General features: G+C 35.6%; 2 protein-coding genes across 2 annotated transcripts in view; both read right to left on the bottom strand.

The window, feature by feature from the left end:
• The window catches only part of DNAH6_2 (Dynein heavy chain 6, axonemal), a gene marked incomplete at both ends in the record, with an annotated part of 45,747 nt that extends 35,873 nt beyond the window's left edge, over window positions 1-9,874 (bottom strand). The window contains 5 exons of the mRNA XM_051218641.1: window positions 2,678-2,923; window positions 4,621-4,865; window positions 5,482-5,653; window positions 6,094-6,248; window positions 9,320-9,874. Of these exons, the coding sequence (XP_051070177.1) occupies window positions 2,678-2,923; window positions 4,621-4,865; window positions 5,482-5,653; window positions 6,094-6,248; window positions 9,320-9,874 (1,373 nt within the window). The remainder of the gene's footprint in view (window positions 1-2,677; window positions 2,924-4,620; window positions 4,866-5,481; window positions 5,654-6,093; window positions 6,249-9,319) is intronic.
• A 3,483-nt stretch (window positions 9,875-13,357) lies between these two features.
• DNAH6_1 (Dynein heavy chain 6, axonemal) overlaps window positions 13,358-23,494 on the bottom strand; it is a gene marked incomplete at both ends in the record, with an annotated part of 89,659 nt that continues 79,522 nt past the window's right edge. The window contains 4 exons of the mRNA XM_051218640.1: window positions 13,358-13,522; window positions 15,104-15,235; window positions 19,346-19,509; window positions 20,820-20,979. Of these exons, the coding sequence (XP_051070176.1) occupies window positions 13,358-13,522; window positions 15,104-15,235; window positions 19,346-19,509; window positions 20,820-20,979 (621 nt within the window). The remainder of the gene's footprint in view (window positions 13,523-15,103; window positions 15,236-19,345; window positions 19,510-20,819; window positions 20,980-23,494) is intronic.

Below are 23,494 nucleotides of genomic sequence, written 5' to 3'. Positions count from 1 at the left end.
TTAGAGGTATGAAGGTGGTTATCACTTCCCAGTTACCAACACCGTGGAAGGGTTCTTCCGAAGGTACCTGGGAAGAAAATTGGATTAGAGGTGGCCTTAGTGACCTGAGAGCGCGACCGCAGTGTCCAAGGGACAACTGCTTGAGGTCGGTCACACACGTACTTTCTGTGAGTGGTTTTCATGTTAGCTCCGTAATTGTTGAAACCTTACCACTGGTAACAGATATCCGTGGGATAAGGTGGGGTGTTCATTTTTAGGGTCAACCTTTTCTAACCCCACCCCTCCTTGTGGGAAGGTAGGATCGCTGTTATGCTGGTCATCTGAAGGAAACACATTACTACCGTCACACCTCTGTACAATCAGCAGTACGACTTCGCTCTCGGACCTTGGGTTTACTGCTTTTAGTGTTAGCGCTCTTCAACCGATCTGTCTTGCATGGTAGGACCTTGAGGAACGATTATTGTAGCCAATATAGCTCTATTGGTTCATCACGATAAGCAAGCTTGACTACCACGTCAAGCTAGCAACAACGGTCGGGGAAAGTAATTGGTATGCGAATGAAAAAACAATAAATTGTGGGAAAAATTAATGGACATTTTATAAATCAATTAGTGAACGTATGGTATTCATATTTTATTAAATAACTCTGTAATTTTTCATCTAAATACGTCTGGCTGTCCCTATTTTTGTGTTTTTTTTTGGACAAATAATGCAGCAGAAACTACATTAAACAGTACAACCGAAGCATAGTAGTAATAAGATAAAGAGAAATAGTACAGAATGCAATGTAAAATTAAACATCAAGGATCAGATGAAAGAATAAAAATTAATAAAGAGGTTACGAGTGAATACAGTTCTATTGCTATGATTCCTTTAGGGCTACTTCACTTGACTTCCTTAGTTAAAGACTAGATATACATATGTATGTCTTTTGTAAATAATACAAATGTAGCCTAATGAGAAGGACCACTGATGGTAATCAAATGTGACCTAAAGGACAAGTTCATTTCATTGAATAAGCAATGGATCGATTTTATAAGGATTAGAGTGATATATATATAGAGCGAGCAAGAGAGTTTTTGTGCATTTTATTCGGTAGACAATGATACTTTCTCGCTCACTGTTACGTTCTTGCTCAAATAATTATTTGTAGAGGGAGGGTTATCGCGTAGCACACTATATATCAGTATCAGTTTCAGACCATGCCCATTACAACAATTTGAAAAAATGATGCATACATTATCTATTTGTTACAGATATACATAACTGATTATTATGAGTTAAATCAACTATGCCGTGGATCAACAAATGTTATATTTCTGTTTTTCATGGAGTTTCATTCTCTGAGCTGGATGGTTTGGTCGTGGATCTATCATCGTTCTTCTGAACGACGTCATCAACACAAACATTAACTGATTACAGTCTGGAAGTAAGAGAATGAGGTAGTTTTAAATAGGATACTAGAGTATATTAGACAGTTTAAGACACTACATGGATGTGTAATCAATAGGTTGGGAAAATCCCAAGAATAAACGAAAATCTCTTAAAGCACGAGGTTCATGTCAATCTGTAATCAGCACACTCATAAATGTACATTCAATTTAACAATTTATGTCGAGAAGATCAATCAATTGCAAATTGGAAGAGTTGACCTAACGAAATATTGGACGGGAATACAAGAATACTCAATGCCTATGGAGTAATCAAAAAGCTCATTTCTACATTGGATAAGGATGATAATTAAAGCTTCATAATTAAATCATTTAGCTCAAACAAACCCAATCCTACTAAAGAGATTCACCTAAGTTATAAACCTTCATCATTTCAATTTGTAGTTGTATGAATTTTTAGGCTAGCATACTAGTAATCAAGAACTTTTCATTTTATTAGACTCTACCATAGATAATTTTCAGTACTTCACTATTTCAAGTCAGTACTTTTATAAATATTATTGAATAAACCCAAGGCTTGATTTTACTACCTTCAGTCCATATCTTATTGTTATAGCGGTTGGTTTTCCACGTTTATACGTATGGGACGTTAATTAACTTTAAACGAATATCTACACAAGATTCCCTCCCGGTGTCTATTCTACAGGACTTCAACACAACTCAGATCAAGAACACGTGATTAGCTTGACCACAACGTAAATATATTTCCACACCGAAAAACCCGACACAATCTAACAACAATGAACAATCAATAATGAGTCAGCTATAATAATAAAGATAGGGGAATATATAACTCATCTGACACCGGTTCGACTATCTACATGTCTGACGAAGCGAACACCCAATCATTACTATTCTCGCACACACATCACTTATCTAATGCTATTCCAAGAAGAATAGCAAGATAGTTGGTATTAAATTGTAATATTTAACTTTTGGAAATATTTCAAAGAAGGAAAAGGAAAGTAACCTAATACAACAAAATCAATGATTTATTCAATCAATCAACCAATCAATCGACCAATCAATCAATAAATCAATCAACTAACCAATCAATCATCCAATCAATAAATCAATCAACCAATCAGTAAATCAACTAATCAATCAATCAACCAATTTACCAATCAATCAACCAATCAATCGATCAACCAACAAAACAGTCTAAAGATATATATATATATATATATATATATATTAAAACAAAAAATCTAAGAATGTTATCATACCGTTTCCTTTTTGGTTCCACAGTACGAAATATATGCGCGTATAAATTCAATGCTCTAACCCACATACACATTGATTTACAAGCTTTACTTGTTTTTTCAACAATTTCTGGTATAAATTCAGGATTATCAATAAATTTTTTTAATTTTTTCAATTGTCCATCAGTTATATCATCTTTTGGATATTCAACTAATTTTCTTAAAAAATTCGAATCATTCAATACAATTTTAGCTGTTGCCCAATCACCTCTAAATGGAAATAATAATAATAATGGTAAATGATTAGGTGAAATATAACAAATTATTTGGTTAGATGAGTGTGTACTGTTGAGGAGTTTCACACTAGGACGAAACGGTTGTCCAGTGCTTCCAAGTTTTTCAAGTAGGTATAGCTTCAATTGACTCATGAGCTCAACTATCAAATTACTATTATTTAATTACTGCTACTCCCAATGGAGCATAGGCTGCCAACCAGCATTCTACAACGCACTCTGTTCTGGACCTTCCTTACTAGTTCTATCCAATTGTTATTCATTTTTCTCATATCTGTCCCCTTTTTCTCGGTGTAATGTGTTCTTTGATCATCCTCTCCTTCTTTGGTCTTGAGGATTTAAAGTGATGAGGGTTTGCCTTGTGACGCACGCAGTTGGGTGCTTTCCTCAATGTGTATCCTATCCACTTACAGCGATTCTTCCTGATTTCTTCCTCTGCCGGATTCTGGTTTGTTCTCCCACACAGTAAGTTGTTGCTGACGGTGTCTGGCCCACGGATCCGAAGTATTTGTGTAGACAATCGTTAATAAACACTTGTCTGTTCTGGATGATGGTTTCCGTAGTTGTCCAAGATTCCACCCCATACAAAAGAACTGTGTTGACATTTGTATTGAAAATGCTGATTTTGGTGTTGGTTGAGAGACAATTGTTTTGATTTCCAGATGTTCTTCAATTGTATATATACTGTTCTTGCTTTGCCGATCGGCGCATTCACATCTGCATCAGATCCAGCATGCTCATCATTGATGCTGCCCAGATCTGTAAAAATCTTTAGATCCTCCAAATCTCTGTCAAGTGTGATGCGTCTCGAGCCCCTCTGGGGCTACTGCCGGTCGTAAGCCCGGATAACTTCTGATCACTTAGATCGGTGACTGAATGACAAATCAAAATCCAACTGTTCAAGCAGGAGAAATAAATAGCGTGCTACTTGTTGACTGTTGTTCTCCAAGTAAAACCGACAAAGTGCATTGATATGGTAAAGAATTATCTAATGTATTACAGTGTCAACGACATATAAAGTTGTTTTCCAATCGTTATTACCATGTAATCAAATCTTAAGAAGGAGTGATTGTATAACCTGGTCATTTAGTTGCATCTTTTAGTTTTGTATGTTTAATTGTATTATATTGTAAATGTATTAACATGGAAAGTTATTAAATACTCGGAGTTAAATACCGCTCAGTTTAGTATAAATAAGTCTGACTGTATCAGTATAAAGGTTGTTGAGATTATTAAGTTTTTGATTGAGATCGTCAACCGATTGATGTTAGACCACCACTGAAAACCTGGAAGCACTAGACGGCCGTTTCGTCTTATTGTGGGACTCTTCTGAAGTATGCATCCACGATCCTGCTCGTGGGATTCGAACCCGGGGCCTTCAGTCTCGTGCGCGTATGCTTAACCTACTGAACCACAGAGCCAGCATCAACACCATTGGATGCTTCTAGGTTTTCAATGGTGGTCTAATTTCAATCCGTTCATGATCTCAATCAAAAATCTGACTGTAAACAAATTATGTTTAAATAGTGGTATATTCATGTATCATTTTGATTTATCTTAGAAGTCAGTTGAATCCTTATCTATAATCTTCAGTTATCCAATTCATGATTCCAGTAGCAAGTATCATGTCAGTTAAGTATGCCGCGGTTACTGTATATACATATATATTCTTACTTTTGTCCAAGCATAATACAAACAGCTTCCATAACAGTTTGTACTAATTGTGGTGGTTTAGTGAATACACGAATTTCAGATATATCATTTTTATCTAATGAATCAAGTGCTTTATTAGCTGCTTCCAATGCTGGTATTGCTTCATCTAAATCACGTTGTGCATCATCAGCTATAATTTGATTTTCAGCTGCTTTTTGTTTAGCCAACATTTCATCTTCTTTAACTCGACTACGAACAATATCAGCCTGATAATGAAGGATTGAAGAAAAATAAAACAACACAAAATAACTAGATGATTTTATGAATATTCGTAAGGTATACTTCATCAAAAACTAATATCATATGGTAAACAATGAAAATTTAAAGGAAACCGAATGATTGTTTCATCCTAATTAGAGCGTTCACAGAGTAGAATACCCATGATCGTACATGGAATAGACAACCACGAGTAGATAAACCAGTAGCTATGGTTACGTAATAGGTAATTAAGTCATATTATTTTTTGGAAGTACATATACAATGATATGTTTATACTTAATTGATAATTTTACTGGTTGAAATCATGAGTCAATTGAAGCTAAACCACCATGGGAAACCTGGAAGCACTTGACGGCCGTTTCGTCCTAGTATAGGACTCGTCAGCAGTGCGCAATCACGACCCCGCCCCCACGAGATTCGAACTCAGGCTCTATCAGTCTCGCGACAGGCGCTTAACCAACTAGAGCACTGAGCCGGCCGGCATCCAACTGTGCTAATGCTTAACTTCAACAACACTTAATTAATAAGTTTCAAGTTTTAAAATGAAGTACGAGTTATTGTTGTATATCATTATCTATTCAAATAGTGAATATAATAAATTACCTGTTCTTGATCTTCACTTAATTTTATCATCAATTTTTCTGTATCACGTTGTTTTGCTTCAAGTGTTGGACGTAATGCTGTTAGTTCCGTTTCCATTTTAGCAATTAAATCATTAGTTTCTAATATTTTATTTAAACCATTACGAAATTTATCACGTCCATCAGTTAATTCTCTAGACAAAAAAAAGAGAAAGAAAATGCATTAGGGAGTGAGAAAAACACCGAATCACCCGATTGCACAAGCTAATAGCCATTATGACTAAGTAACTAAGTGGAGATACATGATAGCATTTGAAGTGGACGATACTAGTTTCGAGTCTTGTAGTGAACATCAATTCTGCAATACAGATACATTCAGCTGACAAGTTCAAAATAGGTTAGAACGCGTGTCCTGGATCTCATTGCTAGCCATCATCCATCTTTTCTTAGAAATAAACAATTGTTTGATGATAATCACAATTATAACTGTATGAACCAAGTTACAACTTGGTAGATAGGATTTGATCTACACTAAGACGGACTTGACATACATGACATGGATCATTAACCCAGTGATCAATCAATTGTAAGTTTTAATAATCTTTGACTTATTATTTAGAATGAACTAACTCACTTTGTTTTTTTATTCAACATTGTCATATATAATCCAAGCAATTCTAAATAACTTGTCGGTGTAGTATAATAATGACGTTTTAATTCATTATAAAAACGTACAGCTGCTTCTGAAACACTTAAATGAATATCGGTAGATAATTTTGATATAGATTCCTGTTAAGAATAGAAATAAGTAAAAATCTATTAGCTTTACAGACTCATGACTATTGTAAAAGTTTGTATTTTACATCATAGACTGACATTATGACAGAAACACGAGGTATATCCTAGAGTTCTAGTGAGAAATAGTGACCAATGGAGTTCAACCAGGTCTGTTGTGAGATAGGAACTCACTGAAGACAATGGTGAATATATCGCTCAATTTCGTGGATTAGTTGAAGTTAGACAATAACATCGTTCGATGCTGGCTCAGTGGTCTAGTGGTTAAGTGCTTGCGCGCGAAACCAGTAGGTCCTGGGTTCGAATCTCGCAGGGGGCGAGGTCGTGGATGCGCACTGCTGAGGAGTCCCGCAGTAGAACGAAACGGCCGTCCAGTGCTTCCAGGCTTTCCATGGTGATCTAGCTTCAAATGACTCATGATCTTAACCATTGGAATTACCAGTCAATTAGTCAATAACAATTTAGAACTTCGTAAGTACGTACGTACATCAGTTCAAGTTGACATAACACATTAGAACGGAGATACAATTATCGATTCAAATCCCATTGTGGTAAAGGTAGTAAAAAGTGTGAGCAGTAATCGGAAACAATAGTGTTTGAAGATGTAATTCAAGGAGTCTGATTCAGTGAAATAAATTTGGAAAGAGAAAATAAAGGGATGACAATTTTATTCTAGTATAGAACTCTATAGAAAAATGCTCACCTAGAATCTTGTAAGAAATCAAACACATAGCTTGCAAATCTCATAGTAAGCACGTTCACATTTGCTGGTTGCCTTTTAGACATGGGAAACGAGAAGAATGCAATTAAAACTTAAAGTAACCAATACACAGTATATGTATATAGAGCCTAATGATTTCCATGGAATCCATAGAATTCAAGTGAGCTAAATGTTATATTCAAAATGAGTAAGAATATAATTGTTATTCAGTAATTCTAACTTTTCTATGCTTCTAGAAACATTTTCCTTTAACATAATATGGAATAGAATTATTTTGCTTACCGAAATTCTCAAATTCTCATTTCAACTAAACAATGTTAGACCACTATTAAAAACCTTGAAGTATTGGACGGCAGTCTCATACTTGTATGGAACTAATCAGAAATCCGCATCCACGATCCTGCATATGAGACTCGAGGTTAAAACCTTCGGTCTCGAGTGAAAATGTTTAACCTTTAGACCACTGAGCAGGCATTCAACGGTGTTAATGTCTAACTTCAACCAATCCACAATATCGCTCAACCTTCCACTGTTGTCTTCAGTGAGTAACTACCACACAGGCGTTTGCGCGCTAGATGGAAAGTGTTGGTTTTGGGTCCCGTAAGGAGGATCATGGAGACTCATACTAAGAAGAAACAGCCATCCAATGCTTCCAGGTTTTCCATGGTAGTCTAGCTTTAATCGGCTCATGAATTCAACTATTATGTTAAATTCTGAATTGATTTTGAGCAATTGAACATGGATTAATGCTTCTGTATTTCTTGAAAATGTTATTTAACATTTTCTTGAAGAATTTAGATGCTGTTCTAATGGCTACATCAACAAACTGGCAGAGTAACTAAATTAATTCCAGCAAATATTTGAAATAAACTATTGAGTGTTATCTGTTTTTTTATTGACTATTTATTCCAATCATTGAGATAATTGAATTATTCAGATTAGCCAATTAAGGTTACAGAAAGCTTGACTGGCTTTTGCCAACTTGCGTCATTTATGGCGTAGGCGAGATATCCGTCTACCAACCAAAGGGCGGGTTTACTGCGTAGCAGTTCGTTCTGTCCTACTTTATGGCAGTGAAACATGGCCGGTAAGAGTAGAGGATATTTGTAGTTTACTAGTATTTGATCATATGTGTCTTCGAAGCATTGCTCGTATATCCTGGGACCATCGAGGAAGTAATTCAGTTGTTAAGAAACGGGTACTAGGTAAGGATGGCAAATCGATTGATGAAGTAGTGAAACTTCATCAGTTGAGATGGCTGGGACACGTGTTACGTATCCCCAACCACCGACTGCCTCGACGTACGATGCTCAATGGTATAGGAGTAAGTTGTAAGAGAGCTAGGGGTGGCCAGACCGAAACATGGCACAAATCCATGAAGTCACTGACAAGTGGACTGAGTCATGTTGGTAGGTGTAGACTACCTAGTTGTGATCCGCGAGATGATAGCAACCGATGATTATAGACCTTAAATGACATGGCTCAAAATAGTTTGTAATGGTGTGCGCAGGTGCATCGACTCTGTGTTCCTACGAATTCTAATCTTCTGAATTCTTCATGTCCCTTGTTTTCTCTTTCCAATTATATTTCACTGGATTATACTCCTTGAATAACATCTTCAAAACTTAGTGTTTCCGATTATTGCTTATACTTTTACTACCTCTACGACTATTGTAATTGAATTGACAACTGTATTTTTCAGAGGGGGTTTTGTGGAGATTTTAGAAATTCCACAGATTGAAATCATGAGTCAATTGAAGCTAGACCACCATGGAAAACCTGGAAGCACTGGACGGCCGTTTCGTCCTAGTATGGGACCCCTCAGCAGTGCGCATACACGATCCCACATCCCGTGAGATGCGAACCCAGGACCTATCGGTTTCGCGCCAGGCGCTTAACCAACTAGACCACTGAGCCTGCATCCAACAGTGTTAATGTCTAACTTCAACCAATCCACGAAGTTACGCCACCGTACACTATTGTCTTCAGTGAGTTCCTATCTCACAACAGACCTGGTTGAACTCCACTGGTAACGGCTTCTCACAAGAACTCCAAGAGTATCTTTTGAAGTCAATCACTAGTGAGCAGATGGTTATTATGAGATGGGGTCTAGTTCGTTTAGGTTTTTCGTGGTGGTCTAGCTTCAATTTACTCATGATTTCAATCAGTGAAATTGTATTTCTGTTCTAATGTGGTATATCAACTTGAACTGATGTACGTATATACTGACGATGTTCTACGTTGTTGTTGAAAAACTAACTGATTAGGATAACACATAATTAAAACTGACTATACTATAACTCACTTAAATTCATATTCATAATAATAATAATCCATAACTTACTTTAAGTTCATTTGAACCAAAATCCTCTTGTGAAAATGTATACATAGCAACATTATATAATGCTTCTTTAGGCCATTCAATAAACCAATCAATGATACAACAATTAATTAATGATGGAAACATTCTACATCTTATACGAAAATTAATACCAATTGGTGACATACATAATACAATATGTAAATTATTTTTAATACGATTAATAAAAAATTCATAAATTCCATTACGATTCCCTTCAATGATACCATATTCTTTCGCTGCTAACCGACAATCATTAATAATATGTTCATATTCATCATTATCGAATAGATTTGATACTTCACCGGAATTCAATATATTATTAATATCTTCAAGGAATTCTTCTATAATAATTTGATTATCTGTTATTAAGAATACAGTTGGTTTATTATCTATACCAGCTATATGATAAAGTTTCTTTAGATCTTCATGAAAGGATACATAATCATAACCACGACATAATTCAATTTGATAACATTGATAATCATTGATATGTGCTGCTAATCTAAAATATTCAAAAGAAAGAAAGAATAAAAACATTCAATGAATGATTAAAATAGACAACTAATGTAGATGATTACATTTGATCATTATCATGTCGGATGGAGACATGTATCTACCATGGTACAATGGAATATTTGTTTGCGCGATTTCGTGGATTAGTTAAGGTTAAATATTAACATCATTGGATACCGACCGGCTAGCTCAATGGTCTAATAGGTTAAGTATTCGCGCGCAAAAACTGAAGGCTCTGAGTTCGAATTCCACGAGTGGGATTGTAGATTAACATTGCTAAGGAGTATAGTACAATAGAACGAAAAGGCCGTACAGTGCTTTCAAGTTTTTAATGCTAGTCTAACACCAACCGGTTCATGATCTCAATCAATAAATTTGATAAGTTAGATTATGAACAATATTATGAATGATAAGCAAAAATGGATGGTGATTAGAAGTGGAATTCAGTTTGATGCAAGTTTCGTTCTATTTAGGACACATCAGCTGGATGTAACTACGTCTCAGAGTTGATATTTACTATGGGACTCGAACTCAATACTGTTCGCTTCAAATGTCATCGTGTTATCCACTTAGCTATTGAGTCCTGATAGCCACCTACTTGTGCAATGGGGTGAAGTTTAAATTTACATGATGTTGTTTTACTTGTACCTTTCCATTGTTATTGAAGATTGTAATTAATCAGTCTCACGTTGGCATATGTGCATCCTGTGCGGATTGTCTCGATACTAGCCTTAAGTCACAAGTATTTTAAGAAAAGATAGATAGTGGCTAAAAGTGGAATCCAGGACGCGCGTTTCGTTTTATTTGGGACTAGTCATCTGGGTGTACCTACATCTCAGAGTTGATGTTCACTCTGAGACTCGAACTCAGTGTCGTTCACTTCAAACGCCATCGCGTTATCCACTGTTAGCCATTATCGATTTTTGCTTATAATGCTTGCGAATTAAGGCTATATCGGGGCAATAAGCACAGGATGCACATAGACCAATAAGAGAATGATCAATTACAGTCCCAAACATCAATGGGAAGATTCAAACAAACAAGTGAATTTATTATTGTGAATTGATTGAAGTTAAATGTGTAAATTATCGAATACTACTTCAGTAGTTCGAAGGTTAAGCGCTCAACACCAAACGTGAGGATCCTCAGTTTGATCTGAAGTAGGATTGTCGGTGAGACTATAATTTATGGACGACCTTTGAGAGATGCCAGACTGACCTTGAGAGCGTTCACTTAATAATCAGGATCGAATGAGGGTTATAAACTTGTGTGGGGAGTTACAATTACGATTTACAGTTGATGATTAGATTTAAGGTTTTCATCACGAAATGACACCAGCTATAATGCCATGAATGTATTTAGCCAAATGGATGAGTGAATTTCGCGCCGAAATCAGAGACCTGTTAACTTATACCTGATTGGTTCGCCCATAAATTATAGTCTCTCCATTCATTTATTTAGAAATTTGAGCATAGCCGATAAGTTTCAACTAGTGAGACTATAATTTTGAGACAACCTTTAATTGATGTCGAAGTAACCTAGAAAAAATTCATCTACTCATTCAGATCAAATGAGATTAATAGATTTATGTAAGAGATTACGATTAGAATTTAGAGTCAGAAGTTACATTTAGATTTAGGATTAAGGTAATTAACGTAAACTGACAACTTTATGAGTTGGGTCTTAGTAATGATGAGTCGAAATTCCATTCATACTACCATACCCTTAGTTCTTTTTCGACTGTTTAGAGAAGGAAATGTTTGTAAACGGATACCATACTACTCTTTATCAAAAGAAATGCAAAATATAGAGACTATTTTAATACTGTGTGTTTTTTTTAGACAAAATAATGCCTATGTGTTATGGTATTGAAAACAGTATATTCCGTATTCAAGGGCTTGATAGTAGATGATAAGATGTGGTGTATTACATAATAGACTAAGTATATTAGAACACTATACTAAATAAAACATTAAGTTAACAGACCATTAGATTAGGGTTTACGTGAAACACCGATACGCGATTCTGACTCACGACTGAGAACCGGCTAATGAGTTAGAATGATCGTTTATTGAAATAAAGAGCAACCTGTTACATAATATTAAATCTAGAGTAGAATATGTATATATATTGTCCGATTCATTGGTATGTTTGGATATTGTAATTAACGGAAATGTTTGAATCATTGAAATGAGATGGTAAATAATAGCATTTTCAGACCTATGAGATATAATCATCAGTTTTAAATCATTTACCAAAGCACTATGAGGTAAGAGTTTGAACTTCTGAATGGAAATGATTATCTACAAGTTAAGTAAATATAGAAGTCCACGAGACCCTTCCCTGTAGTCTATGAAAACTGTAATAGCCTCCTACTCAGTGAAGAATAAACTATCTCTACTAGAAAGATCCTAAACAGTATGTTTGATAATCATATAACAACTAAGTTAACTAATTCAATCTGATTTCCATTACCATAAGGAAAAATGACCAAAATGTAATAAAATGTTAATAGTCATATTTATCAAGGTTTGGATAATTTTTTCTGGTTAGCGTTTTTTAGCGGGTTAGTTTTATACGGGATGGGGTCGTCAAACCCATGCCCAACTCCCCTCCTTTATCCGGGCTCGGGACCGGCTGTAGCCCCCGGAGGGACTCCAGGCGGAGTTCATATTTATCAAAACATTAAGAAAATGAAACGAAAATGGAATCTAGTTAAATCTAAGGTCTTCTGACTCACTATTGACTAATTAACTGACCGATTAGAATAAAGTAGGACTTTTGAAATTAAACCTCCAGTTCTACTGTTATGCATGCTATCGTTTCCTTCCTTTCATCCTAATTATATTAATATCTCCTTTCACTGTGCTTATGTGAGCTATCGTAATTTGAACCCACATATTGTCTATAAATGGATAACTGACTAGTTCAAGTCATCATTCATCAAAACTACACTCGATTTGATATGGTTAACTTGACAGTGATTCAAGTTCACTACCTACTCTCACGATCATTCAAGTTCATGAAAAAGCTTCAGTATTCAGTTGGTCAATCAGTCATAATTAACTCTGAGCCTAGTACATACATGTATTGGTTCAAGTTGCCATTTTCCATGAACACGAGAAGATGATTTCGAAAAGAAAGATGACGAAGGAATCAAAATATTGTAGCAGCAAACATATTGAAAAGGTTTGAACACTGACAATGTGGTTCTAAAATAAAAAACGAAAAAGGTACATTTGGAAGATTGTTGAACCTCAAGATCTTGAGGGAGAGAAGGAGCGAATGCATTTGAACTTCTGTAGTCTTTTCTGAACAATATCATTCACTACCCTCAAGCATTGATCTCAATTGACACGTAGAATTCATCAAATGAAAAGCAAATTAAATGAGTCATTCATGTAACTGGAAGTACCTATCATACAGATTAGTTTACATTACTATCATAATATACTACTGACTAACAGTTATCTATATTATTCACTACTAAAGAAAAAGACGTTTATTTTACCTAGTTAATGATTGTTTACCAGTACCACCGACACCAACTAATAAAGCATTTCCTCTATCTTGTCTAATTATTCGAGCAATACGACAAACATGTTCAATAGCATCGACAAAGAAGACAAGTTTCACATCCTTTGACATTGTCATATTGTAATCATCCAAGTACTGTAAAGAAATGATGCATTTAAAATGAAATCTTTACAGAAGAGTTTTTATATGTTTATAGAGAAAAGATTAATAAATAATACAAAAGAAAATCTACTCAATCAGAACACTATTAATTATTTCATGTGTTATTGATGTTAAGAACTCCAATCCCTTAAACTATTTGGGATATATATTATCCTAAGTAGATTGATTCGATGAGTAAGACCAATGGCTATTAGGACCTAGAAGATTAGTGGTTAATGTGTTGAGCGTTTGAAGTGAAAGACACTGGGTCCTCGAATCTCGGAGTGAATACCAACACAGATTAAACCACATTCATCTGACGAGTCACGAGTAGAATTCTACTGTTAGCTAGTACCAAACTTTTCTTAATAGAGATCTTATTGGTTGTTTTATGATCTTTATCGTTATTATTTAATAAGTTATACCACAGTGGTTGAATGTTTCTTTTATGAATAGCGGCATTAATTCCCTTCCATGTGTATATTCAGCCATTAAGTAAAAGATTTCATTTATCCATTTCTTGTTTTATGATGATCATAATATGAATGGATCCAGATAGAAAATTCATTTTTAAGTATTCAGGTAGTGTTTTATCGATATGGCTTTCTTTTCAGGATATACATTTCATTATCCTAAATATTGTTCTATTTAACTGATACCTAAAGACAATTGTCAAGCTGTATGTATACGTTTAAACGTTTAGACAATCGTCAGTAATATAAGTTGTGTTAACAAATAAATGTTCAGAAATACAATTTTCAAAAATTTTCATCTCCGTCTATGAGAATCAAAAACTCAACAATCTCCATAACCCCATGTTAACAATAACCATGTGCTCACTAGTGATTATCTTCGAGAGATGATTCTCGGAGTTCTAGTAAGAAGCCGTGACTAGTGGGTCTAATCCGATCGGGTAGAGACAGGTATCTTCCTCAGACTATGGAAGATGGTCGTGGATTGGTTGAAGTTAGATATTAACACCGTTGGATCACAGCTTTGTGGTCTAGATATTAAGCGTTTGCGCTCAAGACCGAAGATCCTGGGTTCAAGTCTTGCATATGGGATCGTGAGTTCTCTCTGCCGATGAGTCCCACACTAGGATGAACCGGCCGTCTAGTACAATTGGCTATAATGTGACCATCAAATTAAAATTTTAATTGCGATTAGTTTATCTTACTATCTTAGTTCAACCAGATTACTGTTCTTGTTTTACTGAAAAATATATAAAAATATACATAGACTCAGGGTACCTAGCCTGTCGTATGCCCTGACGGTGTTCACGTGACTTTCGAGTTACATGATCTGCTAAGGGAGATGGGACAGTGTATGGTGCTATTGTTGTGTGTTAGGTTTAAAGAGAATTGTATGTTATATGCATGCAAATCCGCCCCCTTAATGTTATTGTTGTTGTTGTTCCTATACATAGACTGCAGAATGTAAGACGTACAATTAAGACAGCAGAAGGTCATAAACACATTAATGAAACAGTTCTTTCCAAACAATAATGTATACAAGAAATATTGAAATAAACAACAAACATTACAGAGAATCTTCTTCCTTATCTTTTATACTTACATCCATTAACAATGATTTCAGTTTATCCATATCATTTATTTCTTCATATAATCGTTCAGATCGTGGAATACCAGGTCTTAGAAAATCACCAAATAAAATTGGATGCTTTGTAAATGTTTCTGCTTCTACAGTCTAAGAAAAAAATGAATTAATTTAATATTTACTCGGACACTCTTTGGATAAGCAAAGATGAATAGTGGCTAGCAGTGGAATCCAGGGCCCGCGTTTCGTCCTATTTAGTAGTCGTCAGCTGGATGTACCTGCATCCCAGAGTTGATGTTCATTCTGGGACTCGAACCCAACACCGTTCGCTTTAAATGCTTTAGGATTCAGTAGCTAAGTGGATAACGGGACGGAGTTTGGAGCGAACGGTACTGGGTTCGAGACCCTCCACGAGTGAATCCCAAGTCTGAGATACAGGTACATCCAGCTGACCAGTCCCAAATAGGACGAGACCTGTGTCCTGGATCTCATTGCTAGCCATTATCCATCTTTGCTTATAAAGCTTGTGACTTCGGGCAATATCGAGGCAGTCCGCACAGGATGCATATATGCCAACAAGAGACTGATCAATAGCAGTCGTTTGATGTGTTCCCTAAACCAATATCGTGGTAATTCACATTTTCACTACTAACACATTTGGCTCAACTGACTACTGCTTTATACTAGAATTCCAATAAATAAATTTCCAAGACAACTAACTTGAGAATTAAAGCCGCTTAATTTTTTAAAATTAGGCTTCAAAAAATCAGTTTATCATTCTACTAACTAAGAAGTCACATTAGAACAAAAAGCAGATTTTGATTCTTTTATCATTCTGAAATGATATCATGTACAGGGCACAATTGATGAGAACAGTGAATCTGATGCAGATATGAATGCGCCGATCGGCATAGCAAGAACAGTATATCTACAATTGAAGAACATCTGGAAATCAAAACAATTGTCTCTCAACCAACACCAAAATCAGCATTTTCAATACAAATGTCAACACAGTTCTTTTGTATGGGGTGGAATCTTGGACAACTACGGAAACCATCATCCAGAACATACAAGTGTTTATTAACGATTGTCTACACAAAATACTTCGGATCTGTTGACCAGACACTATCAGTAACAACCTACTGTGTGAGAGAGAGAGCAAACCAGATTCGAGTGGAGTAAGAAATCAAGAAGAATCGCTGTAAGTTGATAGTACATACATTGAGGAAAGCACCCAACTGCGTCACAAGGTAAAACCTCATCTTTTGAAATCTTCAAGGCCAAAGGGGGAGAGGAAGACGAAAGAACACATCACACAGAGAAATGGAGAGAGATATGAGAAGATTTAACAACGACTGGATAGAACTAGAAAAAAAAGGTTCAGGACAGAGTGGATTGGAGAATGCCTATCGGCAGCCTAAGCCCCATTGGGAGTAACAGACGTAAGTAGGTAAGTAAGTAACAAGGGAAAATCAGAGAATAAAAGGTATTGAGTTTAAATTCACTTTGATGTCAACATTTTGAGCTAAAAGTTTTTAATCGGTCTGAATTCAGTTACATGACTGATAAATCAATCTTGGAATTCAATAATTTCTGTGCATTGAGAAATAATGATAACTTGGCGAAACGACCGTTCCGTGCTTCCAGGTTTTCCATGATGGTCTAGCTTCAATTGACTCATGATCTCAACTACTGACTGTCGTAACCAATGGTTGGAGACTCTTGGTGACATGGCTCAAAACTGATCACAAGGGCGTTGGTGTATACACTCTCTGTCTTCCCTTAAACTACGAGATTAAAATCGCTTTCTACGAACTAATTCTTTCTTCCTGTACTATATCCTTATTGCAATCTTTCTTTTATATATTACTACCACTGAATTAACTACTCCTATGAATCTCGTGTTCTTCTTGTTGTGTTAATGAGGTATGGCAACTTGGACTGATGCATATATGTACCTGGTCCTACGTTGTAACTGGCTGACTGACTGAATATAATATCCACAAAACCTCTTCTGCCATTATTTTGATATTTACGACTGAATTTCTTGTTATGAAACTGAAAGCTATACTGTTGACAAATGGGCATTTAAAAAACAAACTAATGGTATAACTGATGATTGCAGATAGGTAAACAACCAGCGAAATATGTTGTCACTAAACACTGAAAAGTATTATATTACTCATTAGTAGTTCGTCTCAAATGCCACAATAAACCATAAACAGCCAAAATTCTTTAGAATTTATCTCATGTGGTCTCTTCCCGGGAACCCCTATTCAATGTCCTTACTTGGCGAGGGTACTTCAGCAAAATTGAGGGATGAATGTGGGCTCTTAATCCAGACTGGCAGATTAAAGGTGTTCTACTAGGAGAATCTAAAAACGTCAACTGTCCTCAGTCTCGAGGCAACGCTCAGTTACTCTTTCCCATGGGGCAGCACCTTCTTAAGTCGCACCACCACACTGTGAACCAAGAATCCACATCGAAGTCCGGTGGAAGTGGCAATGTTGGAGAACTATGGAATTGAGATTGGTCATTGGAGAGGTGAGGAATAAATGATCCTGGTTATAAAACCTCAGATTTATTGGCTCATAGATGACCTACAAATTCGAATTCAATAAACATTTGACTTTCAAACGAACTTCAATAGTCCTTATTTTTTATTAATTTGGCCGTACATAAGTATCCCATTTTCTTACATTAAACGACTTCTGCCTTCCTAATCGCTATTCCGTCTTTTGATGTACATTTACTACTGTGGTAGTGAATCGATTCTCACTAGTGAAGAGCACTGTACTTGGATTAAACATCTCTCCAGTGCGCTTTGGTTTTCAATGCCATTCCAACTAGAAACAGTTTATAAAGAATTTAACCCAAAATAATAAAGATGATTTCCACAAAAACACCTTAACTACAATATATTAACTGTCGTCAATCAATACTAATTATGTTATTAGGAAAAGTTGACCAGTCACAATAAAATCAATAAAAATGTAAACCACTGAAATAATTTCTTGAAGACAATTAAAATATCTTATCATTTACACATTGAAAAATAAGGGATGAATAGCTTATTCCGTGAATTGATCATATTCAGACAACTGTTGAAGGCCAAAAAGCACTGGATAGCCTTTAGAGGTGTAAATCACTGGATACCGGCTCAATGATATACATTTCCTGAGAGATCTTATGGTCACGGGGTTGATATATGGTAATATCGTAGATGTGAACTCACAAGGAGTTCCATATTAGCTAGTACTTCCTGGTTTTCACAACCACTGTTTAGGGTCAGTTCGTGTTATAAACTATGAAACTCAACGACCTTCACAAATCTCTCAAACAAAGAGTAACCATCATCATGAAGAAAGATAATATATTAAGTAAGATATGTATTAAAGTAGATGAAAGCAGAAAATAATAAATAACATTAAGATAACTATAAATTAGCGATACACTGTTGTATGTAAAACATTCCAGTTTAATGATAATAAAACTATGATTAAATGTTAGAGATCAACGGAACTATATAATCAAGCGAGACTCTAATTGATGGACGACCGTTGAACGAATCTTAAGTGAACTTGAGAAATATTAGCCAGCCGGCAAACAGAGAGTATAGAGTAAAAATATGTCATACAAAACCAAGGAAATAAAATGGATACACGTCTTATATGTGGTTCAAAAACTTGTCAAGGTTAAAAAGAGGTTCAGAGGTTCTAAAATCGTAATGTATGCAGTAGAGGAAATCATCTATATGGCTATAGAATAGTCGGTCTCTGGAGCAATGATAAAGTCTCAAATACTCTTTCAGCCTCGACTACATAACTTTAATATTGTTAGTGTGCACTCCGGTTGTTGAGTGCACAAAATGCTACTTGTAGATAACGACACGATGCACATAACCAAGCGTATGTAGGAGTCCGTACGCTCTCCAAACATCCGTATATATTGTAGTACCTGGTTGCAGCCAATGTTACTGGTGTTTTTATTATCCAGTTCGCAATAATTGTCATAATTTGCCTTAGTTAGGAATTATATATGGGGTTTTCATCACGAACTGACATCAACTATAATGCCAGAAATTTATTTAGCCAAATGGATGAAAGGCTTTCGCGCCGAAATCCGAGATCTACTATCTTATACCTGATTGATTCGTCCACATATTATAGTCTAACCTGTTATCATTCCATATTTAAATATAAAATCTATTAAACAATGAATCGTAAAGACTGAATAGACAGACATACAAAGATGACTTACTTCACCGAAATATTTCAATGCCATTTCTGATAGAATTTGATTGAAAAACATTTTATCTTCTTGATTAATTAATCGATCATGAAATACTCGTTGAGCTTCATGATAGAATAATCGACTAATTGATTGTTTATTACGGATAACACTTACATCACCTTGTAAAACGCCTGTAAAATTAAACATAATAATGATAGATGAATTCAGCATATTAATTATAGTTGAGATCATGAGTCAATTGAAGCTAGATCATCATAGAAAATCTGGAAGCACGGAACGGTCGTTTCGTCTTATTGCGGACTCCTCAGCAATGGGCATTCAACTACTGAAATCACAACAATTCCCACAAAACCCCTTCTGATACTAATTATGATTAGTTGAGATCATGAGTCTATGGAAGCTAGACCACCATGGACTCATGATTTTAACTATTGAAATTAATATAATATCCACAAAACCCCTACTGATACTAATTACGATTACTTCAATTCAGGCCTCATCTGTAGTGATAGTGTAATGAACAAAAAATATAGGTGGGGGACAATCAATAATATTTTACTATAAAATTACAGAGTTCTTTCATCAAATATGAAAAACCATACGTTCAGTACTTCATTTATAAATTCATCATCAACTGTTTTAAACTTCATTGTTCCTTCATTGTCATAATAATGATTCCCTGTTCCCGTTATCTTCGATTTGATCATCTTAACTTTCTGTTGATAAGTATTTCCCCTTTGATTAGTGTTACATACTACTTATGTCGACAGATATAAGTAGCATACATCACAATAGCAATGTTGATATCACTTAGTGGAGAAGGTTATGTTATATTTTATACACTAATAGTAATATTGTAGTGAACGAGAACGAAAAGTACTTGAATATAAAATTATGGGATCTGTTAGTAAAATCTGAGAACCCTACAGTAATACTTCATTTTCAAAATATCTATCAATTGTCTCATACTTTATTGTTCCTTCATTTCCATACCAATCAAACAACTAGAATACTCAAAATTATGGTTATTCAGTATAAAGAACACAGACTCGGATATTGTATTTTGACAGAATAAGCTTTTAAACTCCGCCTGGAGCCCCTCTAGGGATACTGCCGGTCCAAAGCCCGGATAAAGAAGGAGGGTTGGACATGGGGTTAGCGACCTCATCTCGTAGAAAACTAACTTGCTAAAAAACGCCAACCAGGAAAATTTATTCAAACTATATAAACTCTGCCCTTGGGGTTAGAAGGTCATCATTTAGAAGAGTTATGACGCCTTATGGTGAAAGCCGAGTTCCTACGGAAATCGTGAGTCTGATGCCCCTTCGGGTAACCAGAGCAACCATCTATTTATATACATGGAATGCTCGTATAATGTGGGAGACCGGGAGAGTCTTCCAAATTATTGTTGCTTCAGCTTTTAAAAACTTGTAGATTTAGTTCTCTTCAGATCTAATTGAATATTTACTCCTTTCCTTACCTTGAATACATTTTGACAAATCTCTTAAATTGAATACATAATGAGATTTAGTTGGGGTAGGTAATAGTTCTTTAGCCATTCTAGAATATATTTCAACAGCGGCATTAACAATTGAATCACCAACACTACGAACACCTTGAGGAAATTCAAGTAGATAACCCTGAGAAGAGAAAAAAATTACAAAAGTAATTCAATGAAAATTTATGTATGGATACATGAAATTAAGTCACTATCGTGTTACTTGAACTAATATAAATGAAACTTAGTTTTTGTTTTTGAAAGTCCGCCACTTAAATTGTTAATTAATCGCTATGAAATCATTCAAACCAGTTATTGAAGATGTCAGAGGAGAATAAATCCGACCTCAGTCAGTCAGTCAGTTAGCTACAACATAGGACCAGGCACATATACACATCGGGTCAAGTTGCCATACCTCGTTAGCACAGCAAGCTGAACACCGGGTTTATAGAAGCAGTTAACTCAATGGTGGTAATACATAAAAGATTTTATGTAAGGATATAGTAAAGTAAGGAAGAATTAGTTCGTAGAAAGAAAGATATGAAGCGATTTTAATCTCATAGTTTATGGGAAAACAGGGAGTGTATACACCTACGCCATGATGATCGATTCTGAACCATGTCACCCACAGTATCTAAACATTGTTTACGATAGTCACAGCGGCCCCCAACCAAGTAGTCTGGATCTATCAACATGGGTAAGACTACTTACGCGAGATTAATAATAAAACTCTCATTTGTTTCTTACAGTCGACCATCAAAGGTTACTTTTTGAATTTTATGATGAATATCTTTATACTTTGAGTTTCAATTTCTAATGTTAGATAGTCTGAATACTGATAATCTGGATAATTAATTATGTGACTAAATTAATAAGTACAAGTTAGTCAACTGTTTTACCACAGTTACGTTATACCAGACGATTGATGTACTAGCAACTGATATTACAGTATACCTATTTAATTGTTGTTTATTTCTTAGCTAAAATACGTATGCCATAGGTGTATTAGAGCCTTCAACTAATATAAACAAACTACAAAATATTAGTTACTTACTTACGCCTGTTACTCTCAATCAAGCATAGGCCTCCGACCAGCATTCTACAACCCACTCTGTCCTGAACCTTTCTTGTGCTATCCAATCGTTGCTCAATCTTGTTAAATCTGTCTATATTTCTCTGTGTAATGTGTTCTTTGGTTATCCTCTACTCCTTTGGCCTTAAGGATTTCAAGTAAAGGCTTGCCTTGTGACGCACGTAGTTGGGTGCTTTCTTCAGTGTGTATCCTATCCACTTACAGTGATTATTCCTGATTTCTTCCTCCACTGGAATGTCGTTTGTTCTTTCACACAGTAGGTTGTTACTGATAGTGTCTGGCCAACGGATCCGAAGTATTTTGTGTAGACAACTGTTAATAAACACTTGTGTGTTCTGGATGATGGTTTTCGTAGTTGTCCAAGTTTCCACCTCATACAATAGAACTATGTTGACATTTGTATTGAAAATGCTGATTTTGGTATTGGTTGAGAGACAGTTGTTTTGATTTCCAGATGTTCTTCAATCGTATATATATACTGTTCTTGCTTTGCCGATCTGCACCTTCACATCTGCATCTGACCCACCATGATGCTGATCAGATATGTAAAGGTTTCTACACCTTCCAAAGCTTCTGCGTCAAATGTGATTCAATTGTTGCATGCTGTGTTGTGTGTGAGAATCTTGCTTTTCCTTTTGTGTATGTTGAGACGCACTGATGCTGGGGCTCCTGCTACACTTGTCGTCTTCTCCTGCATTTGTTGTCGCGATTGCGACAGAAGAGCCAGATCATCAGCGAAGTCTAGATCGTCCAGCTGCATCCTAGATGTCCACTGTTTCCCGTGCTTCCCTTCAGATGTTGACGTCTTCATGATCCAGTCAATCACCAGGAGAAAGAGAAAGGGTAAGAGTAAGCAACCTTGTCTGACACCAGTCTTTACTTCGAACGAGTCTGTCAATTGTTCTCTACTCACAACTTTGCAGTTTGATCCATCCTAAAAATTCCGTGTGATGTTGACCATGTTCTCGGTTACATCGTAGTATTGAAGTAGCCTCCATAGTGTTGTCCTTACCACATTATCAAATGCTTTCTCGTAGTCAATGAAGTTTATGTAGAATGATAAATTCCATTTAATTGATTGTTCCACAATGATCCATAGTGTTTTGCGATTTGGTCAGTATACGATCAATCCTTACGGAATCCAGCTTGTTGGTCTCGATGTTAACCGTCTAGGGAGTCCAACCACAAAATATCAAATAACTGAACTGAATTCAATTAACTTCCAAGCAATAACTACATAAATTCCGCTCAATCATTAATTATCATTTCAGAAGGAAGAAAGTGAAGATAATTAGCTTGAGTTTACCTATAGGAATTCACTTATAGCTTACCATATGTTTTAATATATATAAATGAATGTTCAACAACGATCAGAATAAAAAAAGTGACTGATAAATTGTAATAAAAAGTGATTGTGTAAAAAAAATGATGGCGAGACTCTAATTTATGGACGACCTTTCAACGAATCTTTAGTGAACTTGATAAGTATTAACCAATCGGCAAACAGTCAGTATAGAGTAAAAATATGTTATACAAAACCGAGGAAATAAAGTTGATACACGTC

The sequence above is a fragment of the Schistosoma haematobium genome, chromosome ZW (genome assembly GCF_000699445.3).
Source record: "Schistosoma haematobium chromosome ZW, whole genome shotgun sequence".
Lineage (NCBI taxonomy): Eukaryota > Metazoa > Platyhelminthes > Trematoda > Strigeidida > Schistosomatidae > Schistosoma > Schistosoma haematobium.
This window is presented reverse-complemented; position numbering and strand designations above follow the sequence as displayed.